We start from the raw sequence: 23,340 nt of genomic DNA, 5'->3' as shown, positions 1-23,340 counted from the left end.
ACGAAACTGATTGACAGAAGTTCTCTAACTTGTTTTTAGATAAAAGAGTAATTTAACGTCTTTGCTAATCAAGTCGCAAAAAACAAATTTAAATACCTTTATTAAGGATTTCGATTTCATCTCCTTTCTTGAAAGACAGCTCATTCTGTTTATCCGCTTTATAATCTGAAAGTGCCTGTTAACAAACACAAAAACACTGGATCTTTATATATATATATATAATCTAGATTCTAGAACTTTAGCATTATTGTACTATTTTATTTCATCCTCGCCTGTCCACACTGTTAAGCATTGACACAAATAATTAAAATAACTGTTGCACTATCTCATAAGTGTTTTTCAGCTAGTGATCGAACGAACAAAATATATTTTTCCCGTCATAGATTGGTGTATTGATGGGATTCAATAAAAACTTTATTATTCACTTGTAAAAACCCCAATTCACCTTCGCCACAGATATTGGCTGAATGTCACCTGGGACCACATGTGCAAAACCTTCTCGTCGCGTCGAAAACCTCTGAGATATTCTGCACAAAATATTAGTGAATACGATTTACAATGCAAACTGATCTACAATAAGCTACCAATGTTGCGCTAACGTCGGTACATAAATCTTTACCCTTGGCTTATAAAACACTTTGTACTAGGAGAACAATATATAGGCCTATACTTTATCTGGTATATCTCTGTTTTAAAAAAAATGCAAACCACTTTACCTTGAATAGCCAGAACTTTGCCCGGTGGAACTGAAACCTGCAACATTTGTAGCTTTTTAGCCATTAGAATGCAAATTACAAAGTTAGGCAAATCTAATTCTATACCCCCTTTCCAATTTAGAGTTGTTTAACATTTAAAACAGAGAGTAGACCTACTTTAACTTGTAAAAGTTGGAATCCACATAAGTGGACAAATTTTTGTTTTTTAGTTTTACTAAGACTTCGATAAGAGAAGCACATTACAATTCAAAGCTAATTACACAAAGAAAAACGATTACCGGCAAACAACCGCCCTTTCTCGTGATTATTCAATTCAAGTTCATTTGCTAAACTAAACTCCTCTCTGGGGGATATTTTAATTTTCACCTACTTGCAAGTGTTATAAATATCGGGGCCTTACCTGTGTTAACGTAGCTGCTATCACTTGTCACTGCCTGCCGACCCGTTGTTTCCTGTTCATTAGACTGTATGTGTACAAATAAGAAAATATTATTTACCACCAAGTGCAAAAATTTATACAATTTTTTTTTCAATTAAAAAAAACATTGAATAAGCTGTATAAACAATATGACGAAATTAGATTTTTGAGTTACAATTAAGGCTTCGTTATTTACCCTTTTCAGTGGGATTGATGGCAAGTCTCTGGTCTGCGAAATCTCCGTCGCTTTATGTTTTGATAAAACTCTGTGATAAACAGCAACAAAAATTGTTTACATCTCATTAATTAACTAATTGTCTGTTGCAATATATTAGATAGTCCAGGAAGGATATGTGTCCTGGAATAACGATGTAGCCTACATTACATGGGGTATACGCAGTAGAGGTTCAGTAACATTCTCAGCCAACTATAAAAGACCCCATTAGAAAACATCAACATAACAAAATAAAAAAATATTTAAAAAAATTAAAACGCAGTTGTTAATAAAATATCTTGCGATGCACTTTTAAAAGTTGGTCGAACTTGCGACGCACCAAGTAATAGCAATTTCACTATTTTTCACTAAAAACTGATTTCAAATCAAATATGTTTATTTGTTTGTTAAAAATCACTTCAATCTCTGCATTTTGTTTAGTAATATTAAGTTCGAATTCACATGTCAGGGAACAATGATCTCTGTAACCAGTTTATTATCGCGATTCGGTTTAGATACGATACTTAATCATTGTGCGACGCCCTTGAGAATCGCAAACGAAAAACATCTGTAGCAGCCCCATAACGCAATGCACAGCACTTTGTTTACCTTGGTTCGTCGCGTGATGTCGTTGAAACGCTTGGTTGCGGATGATCACGTGATGTCGTTGGAAAACGCATTCTTGGTATAGGTATGGGTGCAACTGGCTGTTGTTGAATACGAGCTTGCTCTGTCACCATTGGTTCGTGTCGAGGATCCGTTTCGGTGGGTATGACGCTCGCGTCTGTGTTCGGAGGGAGCGTGTCTGCTCCGCCCTGTGTGGCATGACCTGTTACTCCTCGTTCTTGCCCAATCGTCTCTGCGGAGATTAAATTTTTTTAGTCGATTTTCGATTTTGTTGTAATTTAAAGAAGGATTTTCGATAGCTCTAATACGACAAACAAAAACAGTTATCACATAGATAGGCCTATTCAATTTTGCTCGCTTTTTATCCGGCTGGCCGTACTGTGTAGGGACCAAGTAGTTTAAAGCTAGCTTTGAATAACAATTTGCCTTAGTTCATACCGTATCCGTGGAAATCATCCGTCAATAGCGGATAGTTGTTAACAGACAAATGGTCGCTGGGCAAATCTCGAATAAAGATGAACTCCAGTGCGTCGTGGACGAATTTCAGCATCTCCGTCTGCTTGACATCCCTCAAAGCCGTCTGCAGGTTTCCGCGCACGTTTATCATGTCCGGACGCTGCTTCTGATCCTGCTTCCAGCATTTTCGCATTTCGCTCTCCATCACTGCGATCATCGCCTTGCAAGATTCACTTGATCGGGATTTGAGCTCGTCAATCTGATCGGTTGACGGCCTCTGGCTGTCTCTCACGGCTTGGACCGAGTCGGCGACGTCTAAAAACGGCATGCTTCTTGACAGCATCGTGTGAAGCACCATCCCGTAGCTGTAGGTGTCAGAATGCTTCTTCATGGCAGAGCGTTCCCAGTTCAGTCGTTCTGGAGCTGCGTAGATTGTAGTAAACTGGTGATAGACTGGGTCACCTGACCCAGTTGTGGTGCTTGCGTATTTTGTCAGCTTGGCGCTGCCGAAGTCGGCGATCTTGCAAATGAGATTCTCGTTCAACAGAATGTTGTCGGGCTTTAAATCGCCGTGGGTCACGTTTTCCATCCCTTCGAGATTGTGTATGTAAGCCAATCCTAAAAATCAAATGGCTTAATCGTAGGGCAATTTCAATTTCTCTTCAAATTTCCCTGAAACAAATAAACCTGGTGGCCAATTTAGTTTTGTTTGTATAAACACAAATCTTAACATGATTCTTTGAATGAGAAAGCCGTCAGGCCAATGTTAAGTAGCGATAATCGTGCTATTTTGATTAGTTCGCTGGCGTGTTATTTTTTTTTATTGCGCATTATTTTTTTATTAGATCGCGTGTCGGACACCCCTTCCGTAATTTAATTTGGTAAAGCTGACAAAAGTTTGGTATTCTGCTTCTAAAAGTCTTGTTTGTTTCTAAAAAAGATTCATCTCCCTAACTCGAAACAAAACTGACTTATAAATGTTGTCCGGAATATCTGACTTAATCAGTAGAGGTCTGAGCCCAGTTGGCAATCTGGCGCTATTAGGGAGCAGATGCCGCCACGGAGAAGGCCCGAGTTAAAACTGCGCAAGACAGAACTTCAACATTTTAACATTTTGTTTGTGGTGGTGGGTAAGTAGATATTAAGTAGTAGGCTGTTTTACTTATTTTAGTTTTAGTTATGCTTCTCCCCCAAATAACCCTGGCTTTTCCTCGAAAACAGGCAGGGATCCACAGGGAGCCAGACACCAACCGACCTGACGCGACGTCAGCCACAAAGCGCTTCGTTAAAGCGAAATAGCAAAGATTGTTATTTTTAGGTTTAATTTGAGCTCAAAAATAATTTTCGGCTTTAGCGTATATCTACAACGTTTGGCCACTAGGGGCCACAAGAACGCGTCGTCCCACAAGAAAATGAATTAAAATAATAACAAAGAGTAGTAGTTCTCATTACTTGTTCAGAAACTTGGTTGTAAATTACTCTTGATTTTTGTTCGGATTGAAGTTGTATTTATATGATTTTCTAGTGGTAGCCTATATGGCAAAGTTGACAAAAGTTTGGGTTTCTGCTTCTGATAATCTTTTTTGTTTCTGATTCATATTCCAAACTCAAAGCAAACCTGACTTTAAATTATTGAACATCTGTCTTAATCGGTAGGGTTCTGAGCTCAGTCCTCTTGGCAACCTAATGCCACTATGGATCAGGTGCCGCCACGGAGGTATGGCCCGAGTCAAAACTGCGTAAGACCGAACTTAACATTTCGTTTGTGGTGGTGGGTAAGTAGTAGGTTGTTTCACTTATTTTAGTTTTAGTTTTGCTTTCCCAAAAATAAAACCAGGCTTTCCTCGAAAAATGGCAGGGTGACATGATCTGGGAGCTAGCTACCAACCAACCTGACGCGACGTCAGCCGCAAAGCGAAGAATAAGCTCCACAGCCAGAGGAACGCTTTCGTTGAACAGAATACACTTGAGATTTCCGGCTCGCATGTAATCAGTTATGATCCCGATCTGATTCTGCCAATTGGTGTAGCCGTAGACGTGTACGATGTTTTCGTGCTTGGAGAGATGAAGGACTTTCAGTTCCTTTTCTATACTGTTACAACAGGAAAACGGACTTTATTGGAAGACGGCATTGGAATAAATGGCAAGACAACATTGGAAATTTATTGAAAGACGACATTGAAATAATATTTCAAATTTAAATTTAAATAAATTCATATTTAATTAGGCAAATCTGACGTTTTCACTAATTTAACCACATAAATGCGTTTTGTCTTTTCGCTTAAACAAAAACGTAGCTTTTGCATTGAAACCTGTACAATCTAAAGCTTAAAATCGCCATACAGCTTTTTTAACAAAATAAATCCTACGTCACATTGTTGCGTAATTTTGTGGCGTCATCACTAAAATTGTTTTCATGTTTCCCAAAACAAAAACAACCCGGGATCCGTGCCAGGCTACGATTTGTATTTTTTTGCAAATTAAATGTTTCCAAATGACTATACAACTTGGTAAACTTACTTATTTCCAAGTATAAGCTTTTCCTGAAATCCACCGGTCACCGTGTAACTCTTGATTGCAGCGTAACCGATCTGCTCGATAAACGCCAAGAAAACGATCCCGAAAGCCCCAGACCCCAGGTCCCCCAATTGGCCGGTGACTCGCTTGATTTTCTTCGCCTCATATTTGGAGAAGCTGGGATAATTGTTCGGCGTAAACTCCATTGAAGGAAATTATCTTCTGCCTTGAAATTTTTAACCAAAATTTAAACGAATCGCTAGCCAACAAATCTAGAGCTGATTTATTTGCGACATTCCGGCTGCTATTGTTTACTTTCTATTGTTTGATAAAACCATATGTCAACACTGCTAGGCTGTACTATACGGTGGTTGGCACAACAGTCATTTCCGTCGTTTTTTAATCATTTACATCGAAAATTTTGAGTGTTTGAGTTCTTTGTTTACCAGGCACTCAACAACATTCTGTGTTTCCAGTGTTGTAACGACTCAACTCAATCTTTTTAAATAACATTACTTGACTTAAGTCTTTTGGGTAAAATTACTTGAATTCTCATATCAGACTTGAGTTGAAATTAAATTTTTCATTAGGCTTTTTTATTGGGTTATTTATCTTAATTTTTGCACATAAAACATTTTGATTGCTGCTATAAGTTGCGTTTGTGATGTCTTCTACTTGAGTTATTTCTCATATAGGCGAGTTTATGAGGTAACGTTTTCTTTTTATGGCAAGGACCTGACTTGAAGTTGACTTGCTCTAATTATGACTTGACTGGGACTTGACTTGTTATTTATTCGAAAAGACTTGACTTGGACTATTTCAAACGGACTATTTACTATACTGCGCCAATATAAATATATTTGTCCAACCCTGATTAAGGTAAACAAAAATCTTTCATTACTTAATAAAGTGCAAATTTATTGCAATTAACGGTACAACCCAGCAATGTTTTAACACGGAACGGAACAAGGGCAATTGAAGAATACGTAGCACGATAATTCCAGCGACCAGAACAACTGCCAAGCAAAAAAAACTTGAAAATTTCACACGGTGCACTCCAATGAGAATAATAAGACGCAAGTTTTGCAACGTGTTTGACGTTACAAAAAGCTATGTAGCAGTTGCACAAAAGGCGAAAACATTTTGAAAAAAAAACACCTTTTGGTGAAAAAAACGAACAGTCACGATGAAAATACAACACAAGTTGAAAAATATAATTCACACAAAACAGAAATTTCGTTTCCACAACGCGTTTTGGTCTAATTCGATTAAGCGGCTGTTGTTGTTCCAAAAATTGAAAAGTAATTGAAATCAAATCTATTAAAAGTTTTTTTTTTCGAAAACAACAAAGCCGAAACATATAGCTTTCTACATGACAAATTGCGATAAATATTTTACATTATTTCAATTATTTAGGTTTAACTCATTATGCGGCCAAAGAAAGTCAAGTCACGGCATTTAAAAACAATGACTTTCCGACAGCTTCTGTTGACATTTTCTGCTAAGCAGTGTTGATGCAGTAAAAACGAATTTTAGCATTATTTTACAAATAGTAATCTTAAATATAAGTAAGGCACAAAAGTAAAGGTAATGTTTATTATGCTTTTAAGAACTTTTAGCAGATTTATTTTGGAAGGCAAATTTACTTTCTATTGTTTGATAAAACCATATGTGAACGTTGCTAGGCTGTACTATACGGTGGTTGGCACAACAGTCATTTGCGTCGTTTTTTAATCATTTACAACGAATATTTTGAGTGTTTGAGTTCTTTGTTGACCAGGCACTTAACAACATTCTGTGTTTCCAGTGTTGTAACGACTCAACTTAAAATCTTTTTAAATAACATTACTTGACTTAAGTCTTTTGGGTAAAATTACTTGAATTCTCATATCAGACTTGAGTTGAAATTAAGTTTTTTCATCTTTTTTATTGGGTTATTGATCTTAATATTTGCACATAAAGCATTTTGATTGCTATAAGTTGCGTTTATGATGTCTTCCACTTGAGTTATTTCTCATATCGGCAAGTTTATTTAGTTTTATGACAAGGACCTGACTTGAGTTAAAGTTGACTTGCTATAATTATGATTTGACTGTGACTTGACATAACTGATGACTTGGACCGGACTTGACTTGTTATTTATTCGAAAAGACTTGACTTGGACTTAAGTTATTTTACGAATGACTAGACTGGGACTATTTCAAACGGACTTATTTACAATACTATACTGCGCCAATATAAATATATTTGTCCAAACCTGATTAAGGTAAAAAAAATCTTTCATTACTTAATAAAGTGCAAATTTATTGCAATTAACGTTACAATCCAGCAATGTTTAACACGGAACGGAACAAGGGCGATTGAAGAATACGTAGCACAATAATTCAAGCGACCAGAACAACTGCCAAGCAAAAAAAACTTGAAAATTTCACACGGTGCACTCCAATGAGAATAATAAGATGTATGTTAAGCAACGTGTTTGACGTTACAAAGCGATGTAGCAGTTGCACAAAAGGCGAAAACGTTTGAATAAAAAAACACCTTTTGGTGAAAAAAATTAAAAAAGAACAGTCACGATGAAAATACAACACAAGTTGAAAAATATAATTCACGCAAAACTGAAATGTCGTTTCCACAACGCGTTTTGGTGAACAGGCTATTCGATTAAAAGAATCACTGCGCATATCATTGGCAAAAATAGTACAATGTATTCTTTTGTAATTTACCAAAGCATATAAAGCATCAAACCACTTTGAAGCAAAGCAATATTATCGGTAAACAGATAAAGTGAGTTGGGGATCAATTAAGGGTTTTCCGCAGGCTGCGCCTCTGGTAGACAGTTACAACTAGAACAGGGGTTCCCGACCTGTGGTACGCGAAGGGTTTTCAGTCGGTACGCGAGTAACTTCAAAACCTTGGATTTACAACTTTATTATTTTGTTAATCTGGTTTTGTTTGCGTAAAAAAATTTCCCCGAAGCCCATTCTTATTGTTACGTAACTATTCCTGTTGTTTGGAAACAATGCGATCTACAAAACACAGGCTATGTCGATTGTCGCCAAGGAGAATAGTTGCTTTGTAAAATTCACAACGCTGCGGGACAGTGGCCCTTAATTGTGTCAAATGATTTCTCTTGATAGATATAATCTACTGTTTTATAGCAAAAGCTACAAATAGCGTTGAATAATGCTAGTTGTAAGCTAAAAATACATAACCATATGATTCGATCAATTTAGTTTTCTGCAAGAAGTGGTACGCGTGACACTAGAGCGTCCAAGTGGTACGACATCGTAAAAAGGTTGGGAATCCCTGAACTAGAATTTGTTCACTTGGATTTATAAAGATTTGAAAACGCCATGTTCGCGAAACTATAAGCAACACAAGCAGACTAGACGATTGGCGATGAAACTCGTGACAAGCAGACTTCTCGCCTAACAATCATCGGCTCCACATAAGCGGGTCAAAATTTTGAAACCAAAATTTTTTTTTTAAATGTGACGTGACAACGCCCGCAGATGACGTCACAAAACTGCTTTCACATATAATGAAATTAAGAATATATAACAGACTTGGGATGGCTTCTAAGCGCAGTATTCACAAAAAATTTTTGTTAATTTAAAATGTCATCTATCTCTAACCAAGTGTAAATATTGTTAAGAAGCCCAGTTCAGGTATAGGCCTCCTCACCACAGATCCTTGAAAAACTGTGAGAAGGTTGTAGGTGGATACACTCTGTAAGTAGCTTGGTATTGAATTGCAAAGCCAAAAAGGTCGTGTAGATTGACATCATCTTGATTAAAACGTTTCGATAGGAGTTTAATGTTGCATTAACTGAAGATGATAGAACTCCGTAACGAATCGTCTTAATCAAGATGATGTTGATCTACTCGACCATTTTGGCTTTGCAATTCATTATCAGGTTATAGGTGGATTTTGAAGCAGCAAAAAAAAACATTTGGCAAAGAAAACGTGCTTGAAGAAATATTTAACACTGAATGCGCCAAAACGATCAACTTTGCGTTTCGAATTATTTGTTTTTCTTCCACATTTCAGCGATCTAACAAGAGATCATTTTTTTCCTCTCCTCGATTTTTCTCCTCCTTCTCCTCAGCTTATTTCCTCCTCGCCCCTCTTTGGCGACGATATGACGTCAGAGAGCACGTGACTGAAGCCGCTCGTGATCTTCTGGCCGACTTCCTGCAAAGCAGAAACAATTTAAATGCTCAAGCGGGATGTCAGTCAACGTGATACAACGAAATCAGCGTTAAGCTTGTCATGCGACCAGCCAAAGTCATAACTTAGACAAAAAAAACTTAAAGTTTAAAAACCTGAGTAAACCAGGATCAGAAATTTTGTTGGATTTATATATTTCGCCTTAATATACTGGCATCTTCAGTTCCTGTAAGTAAAATACATATACATCGCAAAGTACGGCCTTCTTTCTTTCTATTGTTTGTCTTGTATACATCAACATTTTCTTGCCTATAGTTGCAATTATATTGCCCTGAAGAAATATGCCCGAATAGGTGACCGAAACGTTGGCCCTCTAATAAAATTTAAAAACAATTTCACAATTAAATTAAAAAAAAATTCTCTGTAAACTCTAAGCGAGGTCTTAAGTTTGTGTTTATTTTCTGTTAAAAAAGTGGTACGCGTTTATTAGATTTACATGGTTTGTCATTACTGAAGACAGCTGTAAAACAAATCTACATTTGACAATTATGAGAGTGTGACGTTTGTCAAGCGATAAAGCTGGGTTGAGGACAACTTAAAAAACGAAAAATACTAAATCATGAAACGTGGTAAAAAGTCTTGCCCTGTATTTTACGTGGCGTTATTTACGAAAACGACAAAAAGAATTTCTTTATATAAATTTCAAGAATATTATTCACTGTTTGTTAACCTATTGGAGTTAGTACAAACAACTTCATTTTGAAGGGGATCTACAGTACTATATCATTCAATGAAACATACATGTCCAAAAACTGTAGTCTAGCCCTTCTAAAGCTGTATTTAACCAACGATTACCTCTTACGTATTACGGCTTTCCAATTGTTTCAAGTCCGAAATACTGCGTTTCAAAGCATACCTTGTTAGGGCACTGGTAGGCGTAGATAACGTAGTCTTCGTCTCCCTCCAGCATGTGAACGACCACCTTGATAGCGAGGATCGTGTTGCCGGCCACTCCACCGTCGTACGTTACAAGTCTCTCGATCATAAACAGCGGGATTCGACGGACCACGTCCTGCGTTTAAGACAGTGGTTCCCAAACTTTTTTGATCCCGATTATTTTGCGGCGCAATTTTAACAGAACAACTAATAGAGTAATTTTAAAATCGCTCTTACCAAACGACAAACGATTTGTAAATGTCTCAAGATTATTAATTCGTAATTAATACTGCGTATTTAAGTCTAAAATGCTTGCGTGTATGCTCATTAAGTAATACAAATACTCTTTTCTGAAATTACAAAAAGTTTCGCGTTTCGCGGCACAATTGACAATCTCTCGAGGCACACTAGTATGCCGTGGAACACAGTTTGGTAATCACTGGTTTAAGACGTGCGACAGTTAGCCGCGTTTTTTATTCCATTGCCTTGGTATTTGGTGTAAGGAAGGCGGTCCAGTCTCTTTGTTCTGCTACCAAATCGAACCTGACTAATTCAAGAGTCGCATTAACCATGTTTTTTTATAGGGGATTGTCCTATACTACGGATTTTGTTCCGATACCGATTCCCGATATTTTAGGCAAAAAGTATCGCGATTCGATCCGATACCTAATGATGTTATTACTACGGGCAAATAAGCAGAATTGTTGTCATTAAAAACTTGCAAAGGTTATGTTTTTCTTGTTATTAACGTATTCAATTGTTTTAGTGTTGAGCACAGTTCGATTGTCACTCAATATTATTTTCTACGGAATTGCACTTTTAAGGTAGAAACCTCTGTGTTGAATCGAAAAAACGAAAGCTAAATTCCAACATTAATTTGGATCAGATAGGCACAGATACCACAAAACATCCAAGGAGTACCATACTATCACTTTGGCATCGGACAACGGCCCTGATCCGATATTAGTAGACATCGCTAGTATTTAGCCACAAAAATGGATTCTGGTTAAACTACATGGTAAGGATGCAAATGGACGTGGCAGCTGAAGTGCCTTTGTCCTGCGAGCACAAAAATAAAAGTCTAGTCTTGAATTAGATGGGTCAGATCGCGGTATGCAATATTTCGAAAACACAAATAGAGTTTCTTGATTGTGTGCGATTCCAAAGCAGTTAAAGGTGGACATGGAATTAGCAGCTTGGTGCGGTTGTTTTTAACTGATTCTAAACCGTATTAAACTCTCTTAAGGCAATCGATTTTGACCCTTCCTTTTGAAAAAAAAACTCGTTGTACACTTATACCATAATATTGACATTGCCCTAATGTAAATAGGCTGTAACTTTTGCTATTAAAAGTAAGGAATAATTTCACATCAAATGTTATCATTTGTTTTTAATATGAAAACTAAACCAGGGGTGTCCAACTCAAACATGGCGACGTGCCAATTTTTATCTTATAACTTCTTCCCGTGCCAAAGTTTCGTAACCGAACCAATTCGTTTTAATCATAAAAGCGCTTTTTTACCAAAAATAAGAACGTTTATCTAAACGAAAAAAAAACTGTCTAGTAGAAATGCGCATCACTACATCAAAGTGTCTCTCGTTGAGCTGACTTTTGTTTGTTCACACCAAGCTATATAATATTGTGTGAATGCTAGCCTCCACACAGTATAATGTTACTATATCAAAAGTAATTGTTGGTTGTCGTGATTGCCGCGATTGTTTTATATTGTGAACAAACAATGGCAATTGGCTGTATAACAAACTTAGTATTTTCTGACAATTGGCTGAATAACAAATTGAGCTTTTTTGACAATTGGCTGAATAACAATTTTAGCATTTTTTGGGGAGGGCTTGCGTGCCATTTTTTATTAGGTCGCGTGCCACATTTGGCACGCGTGCCGCTTGTTGGACACCCCTGGACTAAAGCAACCATTTCATTTGATTTGCAGCTAAATGAAAAAATAAATTTAGCAGTACTTTATTCAGATATTTACCCTTTGGTTGCTTGAGGTTATTTTGATTCCTTGAGCAGAGACTGACAGATAAACTTCTTCACCCTCAGCAGTAAATGGTAGATCCTCTTCTTGCTATAACACAAATACTAGGGTTTAATGATTTATACGAGATAGGTGACATAACATATAAAATTACATACATTTACTGTGGTAAATCATTTTTGATGAGAATTAAGTGAAATTTTCCATAATAACTCATCCTATATAAAAAGTATATACAATATCTAGCATAACCATTGTACATATGGTTTAAAACGTTTTTAAGGCACATCTGTGACATTGAAACACAACATAGCACCCACCTATTTTAGATAGCATAACGTGGACTTAAAAAAACTAATGGTAAAGAGTTAAAAAACTAACGTAATGCACTTTTCGGTTGTGTTATTAGGATTTTGTATACAGCATAAAACCATAATTGATAAAAATTTTAATAAAAACAAAGTTGTACCTGTGCACAATCAATTGCATTGATCACTTCCAATGGTCCATCGGCCAATCCTTGCAGCCTGGTCAGCATACCTAATGTTTTCAGCAGAAATTCAGTGGGAGAGGCGACATGAAAACCTGGTGAATCTGTAACTAATGAACAGACCGAATTTTTTAATAAAGAAGAATAATCACTATACAAAAAAGTACCCCACATGTCAGATCAATGCTAAAAAAATTAATAATAAATTTATAGTCAAGCAACTATGTATTTTGCCATTTTTAAAATATATAACTGTTTAAGAGGTTAATGAAAGGACTTGTTGCGGTCTATTTATTCTTACTAAATAATCGGAGCAATGTGGTACTTTTAATGTTTTAAATATACAAACTGTTAAATGACTGTGATTACGAATTTGTTTATGACTGAGATTACATTTTTTTTTATTTTACATTTTGTACAGAAAATAATCCACAGTAGGTGTTGATAATAATTAATTGATTAAAGTTACAATTTATGATGCATCACCTCCATATAATAAAATGTGACAATACTCCAGTGTTGTAATGACTGAAGTCATTGACTTGACTAAAGTGCACCGAAGTCACTGTTTTTAAATGACTTGACTTGATTCTTTTGGACAAATGACTTTACTTGGACTTAAGTCTTTTTGTCAGTGGTTCTCAACCTTTTATGCCTCGTGGCCCCCTTGAAAGGCTTTTATTCCCTGTTGCCCCCCGATTATAAAAAAATTGCTAGAACAGAAATAATAATCAACGGTATCATTCTTTTATTGGGGTTGCTTTTTGTCACAATGATTTTTAAGTTCGGAGGGTTGTAATGACGCATTTGACATCACCACCGAGCAGTGCAGACACTGCGCACAATCACTGAGGTCTCATACTTTTGTAAAGCCAAACAAGGCGTAACTCTCACACCATTTGCCAATTTAATAACACAAAACCTTGTTTAATCCTTGTGTAAAAACGTACTTTCCATAGTAAACTTCTGTGAAAGTATGTGCAATTCAACTATCCTTCGTTCTGTGAATCTTGCTTTGACGACTTAACTTAACACAATTTACTTTATCACAAAATCAATGGAACAACAACAAACCTATCTCTCCGAGCCAAAACGCTAACATCTGTTTATATCGTCAATTAATGTTTTGTGAAAAAAATGTTCCCTGCTTTTTGTCAAATAACTTGGGATTAAATTAGGTGTTTTTCATTAAAATTTATCGCAAGTTTTGTACATTAAACACTTTTATTGCTGTATATCACGTTTGTGCCATTTTTTTAGTTAAATTGTTGCGTATAATCGGACGAGCTTACCAATTTTAATAGTTTAACAGTTTACTTTTATGTCAATGACATGGTTTTAAATTGACTTATAATGACTTGACTTGGGCAATCGATGACTTGAACTAGGACTTAAGTTTTTTTTTAAATGACTTGTTTAAAACATTGCAATACTCCCTAAAAGATGATAATGCAAGTTTGGATAAATTTTACCACATAGCCCCTTGACTTAAATATAATTGTTAATTAAAATGAGTTTTTGATTACAAATGGATCCCGCATTTATGACGGTTGATACAAACCTGAGCTTCTAGCAGATGAAAGGCTTCCACTTTGTTTTGTATCTAAGCCTGGACTCGAAAGGCTGCCGGATTGGGATTGTGAAAGTTCGTCACTGGAACCCAGCGACTGAAACACAACAAAAAGAAAAAAATCCACTAGAGGCTATAGCATTTGGTTAGCTTGGTATAGAAAAGAGATATCTGAAGATCGCTTATCCATAGTTTTGTATTATAATAAAAAAAAGTATGCCAATCCACCTACTTTGCTATGGGAGCTTCCCCGGCTAGCAGATAGTTCACTATCATTTACACTTGATTTACTTGGTCTATGAAGCATTGTATATATTACCAGTGGAAACCTATTAAAGGAACAAGGAGGAATAATTTATCTTTACTAGGTCTGGGATGCTTTAACACAGAAACTTGATCATCCAAGTATACAGTTAAAGCCATTGCAGAGAAACACTAGTGGAGTGGAGTACAAAACGCCATTGGTTCAAAATACTTTGTGAAGGATATTTTCAGAAAAAACAGTACATTTCTCAAACCTGTTAATAGTTAAATAGTTGTATGTTTTATGTAGACTAAGATGGGATCAATTTGATATAATAACAACAAATTAGCATAATATTCTACCGAAACTTCACCAAGTTATCTAGATTTGGAAAAACATAGTAAAAAGTAAAGTCTACAATTAAAACTCTTTTGTAGTACACTTAGAACTAGAATATTATTTAATAATAACATCTAAAAATAACATAAACAACTGTTGAGGGTTACACACGTCTTATTTAGGCTGGATCCCCACCGGACCTCAAACACGACGAAACATGTCTGTCTGTTGACTGGTCGCGTCGTGCCTGAAAGCGACTCTGTCCAATCCCCACCGACAAAGTGCGCTAAACTTCATCTGGTCAAAGCTAGGCAATATAATCCAGTTGTGATCATAGCGGAGGCAAATAACATGTAAATTTTGGAAGAAATATGTATTTGGAAACGTAACCAGCAGTTTATACAACAACACAAGTAGTGGGTATACTCTATTTGTGAAAAAAAGGTATAGAGAGTTTTCTTTCCATGTACTTTCTCGCACTTTATTAAAACATGAAGATAAGTTTCAAAAGTATGCAAGGGTGTCTTCAAAATTGTTTTTAACTAGTCAAGCTGGTAAAATCATACATGGAAAAGAAAGATACGAATTAAAAGGCTTTTCGACATTTCCAGAAATATATTTTTATTAAAATTAAAAAAAATAACCTGCTTAACCTTTTAAAATAACATTCCTAATATAAAACCTACAAAAACCCGTAAAAAACTAAAGGTTTCTATCGAAAAGAGCCTCTTCAGACACGGTAAAAAAGTAGTGCACGCGCTATCTCGCTAAAAACGCGTTTAGTAGTGTCTGTCTGCTGTGCGTAAGATTTGCGTCAAGTCTGGTCGGTGGAGACGCGGCAACCAAAAAAAAAACAGCGTTCCATCTCATTAGTCGCGATCAGACTGCTTTAAAGCGTTTTTGTCTAACTGGTGGGGATTCAGCCTTAGTGCTGTAAATTAAAGTAAGCCTAAAAGAAAACAAAAAATATTTTTTGGTTACTATAAATAGAAACCTATACGACAACGGGAGTTCCCCACGGGACTTTTTGTTAATTTAGTGGTAACCGCCCAATTGGGTTAAATTTTTTTATTTTGTTAAAAGTTAGCTATCTAAACTATATTTTATTGCAAAACGACCGCAAGAACAACCTGCTTACAAATACTATGAAAATATATAAACGTATTTTTTTTTAACTGTATTCTTTTGTTTAAAAAAAGCATATCCTCATGAAAAATAATATATTTGTGCATAAACTTAATACATACTTGAAACTTCTTAATGCAGATTTTGACTAAATAAAATATTCAGAAAAAAATCACTACCTTGCTCTGCTAACTGCAAAACATATGCAAGCCTAGGTTTTTTTAAACCAACATACATGGAACAATCATCGGGCAGACGACTTTCACCAATACTTTATTTGGCTGACGTATCTTAAATTTAAAATAATAACGACCAACAAACATTTGTCAGCTATACAGTTTTAAAGATAAGTGAGATAATTATTACGTAAAGTGGCTTTTTATAATTTAATAATAACATGTTTTCCAATACTTTATCAGCTCGTTTTTTTGTTAATTTGTGTGCGAATATTCTCATATACATGACTCAATATCTATATAATGACGGATAACAATTTTGCATAATATAATCTCAACTTTAAAAGTGAAATACGATAAATCATACTACATATAGAACAAATTGCAGGTAAATATTAAAAAAAATACTGCACAATTCAAAGTAGAATAAAAAAACATAAATGTGAACTTAAAATTAAAGCAAAATAAAACAGTATATAGATAGGCTAATATTAATCATAATTGAAGTTAATTGATTTTTTATAGGAAATGACAAATTAAAGGTTCGACTTTTTCTGTTTGCTTTCCTTCAGTTCTCTATGCAAAATTTTCCCAGTTGATCCTTTTGGTATGTTTTGAACAAATTCAATTCCACCCCGCAGATACTTGTATTTTGATACTCTGGCTGTAAAACAGAGGAAAAACGTTTTAAAACGAATTGTTTGTCACATAAAAATGGCCCAGACAAGTTTAAATAAATATTTGACAACTTTAATTATGATCCAACTATGATGCAATGAGACACAAGTAAGTTTTGGATGTTAAAATATACTCTTAATGCTAATTTTTAAATTAACCAAGTTTGGCAAACTGGCACGATTTTGAGGTCCATGCCAAGTTTTAAATTGATTAAAATAAGTAAAACATTTTCCAACTTTATGACATTTTTCGTTTTAAAACAATGGCTACTGGTGAATGGTTGGCAATACCCTATGTCAGTGCTTCTCAACCTTCTTTCATGGCGACCCAAATATTAAGCGTAAGTATATGACGACTAAGCTTTGGCGACCCAATTTTTTTTCTTGTAAGCGAAATACAAACTAACTTCTTGTAGGCGAACAAAAAATAGACATTAGCATTAGCAAAAATAATTTCAAATTTTAATAAATATTATAAGACATTATTTGCATTGCTTTCCTTGAAGTGAAAAATTTCGATTTGAACCAATCTCAATAAGTTTGAACATGTGACTACTGCGGCCGCGACCCAACCAAATAGAACAGAGATTTTGGGTCGCAACCCATATGTGAAGATGAATTATTTGACCAACCATCACTGATGACTTACCTTCAACATACTCATGAAGGTCTTTAGCTATTAGGTTTGAATCAGCTTTGACCACAAAAGCTTTGGGTACTTCTCCAGATGTTGGGTCTTTTATCCCTATTACAGCAACATCTTTGACCATTGGATGTGATGAAAGAACTTCTTCTAGTTCACTCGGTGCCACCTTTGGCAAGAATGTATTTTTTATGTGCAATTACTGTTTTTTAAAATTTATGTGTTAAATTTTGAGAAAATTTTTGGATAAATCAATTACTAATAAATAAAATTGTACGAATAAAGCAAACAAAATGCGTTTGATCAAATAACAATAGTTTAAAAGTTCAAAAAAGTTTAAAATGGCCCAACGAAAATTTCAATTTAAAGCTTTTAAACATTATATATATACCTGAAAACCTTTGTACTTAATAAGTTGTTTTAAGCGATCAACAAGAAATAGTAGTCCATCTTTGTTGATATGCCCCAAATCTCCTGTTTTAAACCAGCCTTCTTCATCAAAAGCATCTCTGGTTGCTTCTGGACTCTTGTAATATCCTTTTGTAACCTATAAAGATATGCAGGATGTCTTCAATATTTATGGACATATCCAGTATACTGTTGTAATATCTTTTTGCAACCTATAAAGATATGCAGGATGTCTTAAATATTTATGGACATATCCAGTATACTGTTGTAATATATTTTTGTAACCTTGAAGATATTCAGGATATCATCAATGTTAATGGACATATCCAGTATTTTGTGTATTTTGATGAACATTAACAAAACAAAATCACTACTCTTCCATCCTAAAAACAAATTTATCCTCACAAGAAAGTTATACTTAAAAAGTTGAACTTACCCGAGGCGATTTCACTAATATTTCTCCATTTTCATTTTCTTTAAGCTCTTGCCTTGTGTTTGGATCAACAATCTGTTCAAAATGCAAATTTTAGAATCTATTTTATTATATTTTATTTATTTATTTAATAAGGTTCTGTAATGTTTTTATTAATTTACATCAATTCGCACTATAATATTGTTATTTAAAAACAAACTTTGCAGATTTATATTAATATAATAACCCATAAAAACTTCTCTCTTATCAAAAATCTGTCTAATACCTTTACTCTTGCATTTGGTCAAAAAAAATCCAACGCTGTCAAGTGGCAGTCCTGGTTTCATTTGAGATGTAATCTTAAGAGATTCAGTCATTCCATATGCTGTGCAAAAAAGTATTTTAATAAACCATCTTTTTTATCTGGATGTTATAATAATAAAATTAATGATTTTTGAGCAATGTAACGCATAACAAGGAATGCAATTTAGCATTAAAAAACCCGGTTTATAAAATTTAACAAGAGAAGCCTGTAGCAAAAGTCTAAATCTATAATTAGGCAAGATAGTATTTGTTACTAAACTAAATGTTGTTTTAAATAGTTCTGATGTAATTTAAGAAATACAAAATACCGGTCACTACTGTTGCCATTGTTTGTTTCATCATGGTTGTTCCAACACTGGATGACAATGCAGACCCAGCACATGAAATTTTTGTCAATGAAGAAACATCGTAGTCTTTTAGTTTATCGCTCTGAATCAATAATTTTAATATTGCTGGAACAACAGGCATATAAGATACCTAAAATAAAGTGTTGTATTTATTGCTTTGCAATATGGATATCAAATATGTGGTATTTCCAAAATTTTATTAAAAACGTGGTAAACATACCTTGTATTTTTGTATTGTTTCAAGAGTTGACTTTACATTAAATCTTTTGTCTATGACCTGTTTACTGCCCATCAAATAAGATAGTAGAATGCTAAATCCATAAATATTGAACATGGGAAGAATATTGTAACAAACAGTGCCAACATTGACTCCACCGGATGTTCTGCAAAATATTTAACAAATATTACTGTTATACTTATAAAAACCTTCAAAAATATCACTAAAAATTTATAAAAAAAAAACAACTTTAATATGTTTGACACTTATATAAATAGTATAATTGATTTTATTAATACACAAACACTAAAAGTTGAACCAACCGATCAGTATAATGTATTGATGTCATGTTATAATGTGTTAACATGACACCTTTGGGGACCCCAGTGGTTCCACTTGAAAAGGGGAGAAACACAACGTCTTCTATTGGATCTGTATCAACATCATGTGGAAAGTCTGTAAAAGAAGAGTTTTGGGAAGTTGGTACACACCACAGTAATAAATAATTAATGTAAAATTATCAAGATCTTATTTTCAAAAATCACTAGCTTACATGTCCCATCTTCATTTCTGAGTAATTCAAAAAGAGTTGTCTGTATTCCATCTACTGTCCATATTTTCTATGTGGGTGTGAATAAAAAAACTTTTCACAAGTGGTCATAATTGAATTAGAAATCTTATCAATGTAAATAACAACCTGGATTGATGGAACGGCTTTGGCAACTTTTTGTATTTTTTCCAATTCTGACAAGTCAGTAATGACACACTTCGGGGTGCAAAGTTGGAATTGCCTTAAAGTTTCCTCTGCACAACAGTAACATAAAATTAAATAAAACGGCAATTTGAAAAAGATAAATTGCCAGATGCAATAATATACTTTACCACATTTCTTTCTAATCAACACAGCATGCTCTCACCATATGTATATCTCGGATTGCAAGTTGTTGTTATAACATTGCACAAAGCATTTCCAAGAAAGACAACTGGATATTCCACACAGTTTGAACATGCCAATGCAACTACATCCTGTTTATGAACTGCATTTCGAGTGATTAAACTTGCAAACTTGTACGCATACTTTTGAACATCATTTCCTGTGAGCTCTTGGGAAGTTCCAACATCAATCTAAATTTAAACTATGATAAAAAGTTGAATTTTAAATTTTTATCACATGGCAACTTTGAAACTAACTGCACTATATTTCTGTTTTGAAACAAAAAGTGGACAGTATTTATTACTGAAATTCAAAGAAATATACTAGTTATGCAATACTTCGTTGTCAAGGCATGTCGCAATAAGTTATAACACTAGCAATGCCATCTTAATGGCGAGGTTCTGTTTTTAAACAATTAACCAGTAGGTAAAACAGGGTTCTTCAAATCAAAAATTGGAATTTTTAATATAGTTACACTTACCAGAACTTTCCTGTCCCAAAACCTTTTTAAGGTTTCCAAGTAGCATTTTGCAAAATTTACTTTTGGAATGTCTAATGGTGGATGTAAACTCGTAAATACCATTTTGTTTCTAATTAATTTAAACCTTTTCGTACAAACTGTGAAACAGCGTCGAAAAAATAAACATTACATGCACTGTTAATTCATATAGGACTGTATTGCAGCACAAATAAACAATTAAAAACTAGACAGGGTGTGCGGTTATTGGATATTTTGCCAGGCCTGGGGGTATAACGTGGTTCTACTATATTACATCAGGGGTTTAGCGCGGTTTTACTATATTATATCAGGGGGTATAGCACGGTTTTACTATATTATATCAGGGGGTATAGCGCGGTTCTACTATATTTTACCAGGGGGTTATTCCCTAGTGATTTTATATTCTTTCAACTGGTCTTATTTGTTAGTGTCCATATTCTCCCAATGTTGTGTTTTTCGTTTCGGTGCTTTAGCAGACAAAAGCGGATGTGGTATTATAGTCGTGCGCTCTACAAAGTTGTACAAGATAAATTGCCAGTGGTCTTTGTCAAAAGTTTGCCGAGAAGAAAATCTATAATTTGTCTTTATAATTAAGAAATATTTAAAAAGTTTTTTCTTGCAACCCTATGCGCCTCTAATTGGGGACAAAAGTCAATAGTGCGACGTAATCGTTTTAGCTCTTTACAGCTATCTACTCCAATCTAGCGGCAGAAAACCTTCAATACAGAATTCGTTCACATCGCTTGCTTTATTCTGGCCGCGAATCGGTTGTCTCCCTGCTGTGCAACATTCATTGTGCAAAGTGTCTCGCCTTAGTGAAACTAGGTGCGTGCGGCTTGCCTTTTAGAAAGAGGCTTCTCTTAGTAAATCATATGGGCCGAAAATTTATTTTCGGGACATATCTTGTTTTTGCCGTTATTATATGGGCCGAAAATTTATTTTCGGGACATATCTTGTTTTTGCCGTTGTTTTTGGGGGGTTTGCTATGGTTTGCTATGGTTTGCTGTGGCATGTTTTTTTAGAACTTTCAAATTTTCAGACATGGCGTAGAGTGGTATGAAGGTGCTATGTAGAGGTTTATGAGGCTGCACCCCTAGGCACCTCCAATTGGGGGACAAAAAACAAAAGCGTTACGTCATCGTTTTAGTTCATAACAGCTATCTACTACTATCTAGCGGCAGAAAAACTTTAATACAGAATGCTTTCATTCACTTGCTTTATTCAGCTCGCATCGCGACGAGGCGGCTGCTGGCATCCCTGCTGTGCCTCATTGTTCTACGCGTGCAACGTTTTTGTTTGAAGTGGCTTGCCTAGTAAAACTAGGCGCATGCGACTTACCTTTCATAAAGAGGCCTATCTAAGTAAAAAAAACCTATTGCTCTTACAACACAAAGTGTTTTACCACCGCAAATTTAAATGCGAATCCTTGAGGCAGTGGACACATCTCTGTTAGCACCTGCTGTAATTGTTGCACCATTCAAACATATCAACACCAGGCCTAAACAAATATAATTATACAAGGGCCGCAACAACAAAAAGCTTAAGTTTATCGCATTCTTAACGACGACGTTACAAAGCTACGTCATAACATGGCGTCATAAATAAATAAATCTTGCGTGTATTGGATTTAACCTGGCAAAACTTTCTATATAAACGTGGCTTATTAGGCACATAAACGTGTTTGCATATTGCTCAAAACTACAGATTTAAACTCTGTTTCAACAGTGATTGCTCAGACCAAGGCATGGTAAAAATTTACCCAGTAAAAGTTGGAAAAAGTATAGCAAACCATAGACGTTAAATCATTTCGAGAGAATGAAAATATTGGCTTTTTAAACATGTTAGCTGACCAAAATGTAATAACATGGCCGAAAGCATTATCTACGTAAATTTTTATTGATCAAATATATGTTTCGATCATTTCCCAAAATCTACGCCATATTTGAACCACTTTCGCTTCAAAGCCATAAGTTATTATATTATTATACACAACTTATAATTGTGTGTTGATATGTTGGATTGGAGTAACATACAGAACAGGTGCAAATAGCAAATATTCTCCAAATACGATTTTTTCAAATATTCTCCAAATCGTATTTCATTGTACTGTCGCGGTAATACACCAAGAGGTAAGGCCGTGAATAAAGTTTCACCCACCGTACAATTAACGGAGGGAAGCATTTCGAGTAGAGATGTTCAAAGCAGAATATCGGCGACTCATTTATAATGCTTGCTTTCAATGCGGCGTTAGTTTTTTTCGGGCGACCAATTACTTCGCGATAATCTTCGCCTAATAATTAAGTGTCAATAGGGTGTATTTACCGCCGCAAGTTTAAATACGAAATCTTAAGGCAGTCTCGCCTCTCTGTTAGCACCTGTCGTGCATCTTGCTCCAACCAGCATACTACCAACATCAGGCCTAAACATCTAGCAAAACTTTCGATTTAATAGTTTGCGTATTGAGAACATAATAGTGTTTTTCATATTGTTTAAAACTACAGATTTAAAGCCTGTTTTAACAGTGATTGCTCGGCCCAAGCCATGGTAAAAAATTACCGAGTAAAAGTTTGCAAAAGTATAGCAAACCATAGGCGTTAAACCATTTTTAGTCTTTAAGAGAATAATAATATTTGCTTTTCAAACACGTAAGCTGGTCAAAATTTAATAAAATGATCATACGCATTATCTACGTAAATTCTATTTATCAAATATATGTTTCGATCATTCCCCAAATTCTACGCCATATTTGAACCCCTTTCGCATCAAAGTTATAAGTTAAGTGGGGAAGTTTTCGGCCCATATCTGTTTTTGCTTGCAGAAACAAGTTGAGGAAAATAAAAAACAAAATATACAATACAAAATATTAAAAAATAAAATAAAA

General features: G+C 35.0%; 1 protein-coding gene, 1 long non-coding RNA gene and 1 pseudogene across 3 annotated transcripts; all 3 read right to left on the bottom strand.

The window, feature by feature from the left end:
* Positions 1-716: 716 nt before the first annotated feature.
* On the bottom strand, positions 717-1,368 carry LOC146157369 (uncharacterized). The gene is made up of 3 exons (XR_014494771.1): positions 1,331-1,368; positions 1,117-1,180; positions 717-753 (listed from the first exon to the last, which is right to left on the bottom strand). It is a non-coding gene; the product is annotated as an uncharacterized LOC146157369 (long non-coding RNA).
* Positions 1,369-8,685: 7,317 nt separating this feature from the next.
* Positions 8,686-14,465, bottom strand: LOC146157368 (integrin beta-1-binding protein 1-like). The gene is made up of 6 exons (XM_083388315.1): positions 14,347-14,465; positions 14,106-14,211; positions 12,524-12,654; positions 12,052-12,144; positions 10,038-10,193; positions 8,686-9,145 (listed from the first exon to the last, which is right to left on the bottom strand). Exons 1-6 carry the CDS (start codon positions 14,419-14,421, stop codon positions 9,056-9,058), a joined length of 651 nt encoding a protein of 216 aa, XP_083244441.1. The 5' UTR covers positions 14,422-14,465; the 3' UTR covers positions 8,686-9,055.
* Positions 14,466-16,187: 1,722 nt separating this feature from the next.
* On the bottom strand, positions 16,188-20,573 carry LOC146157367 (putative 4-coumarate--CoA ligase 1; annotated as a pseudogene). The gene is made up of 11 exons (XR_014494796.1): positions 20,442-20,573; positions 19,944-20,151; positions 19,670-19,830; positions 19,350-19,495; positions 19,030-19,192; positions 18,771-18,939; positions 18,425-18,523; positions 18,163-18,234; positions 17,710-17,865; positions 17,325-17,487; positions 16,188-16,662 (listed from the first exon to the last, which is right to left on the bottom strand). The product of XR_014494796.1 is annotated as a putative 4-coumarate--CoA ligase 1 (transcript).
* Between the last annotated feature and the right edge of the window lie 2,767 nt (positions 20,574-23,340).

The sequence above is a fragment of the Ascidiella aspersa genome, chromosome 4 (assembly GCF_963924565.1).
Source record: "Ascidiella aspersa chromosome 4, kaAscAspe10.2, whole genome shotgun sequence".
Classification (NCBI taxonomy): domain Eukaryota; kingdom Metazoa; phylum Chordata; class Ascidiacea; order Phlebobranchia; family Ascidiidae; genus Ascidiella; species Ascidiella aspersa.
This window is presented reverse-complemented; position numbering and strand designations above follow the sequence as displayed.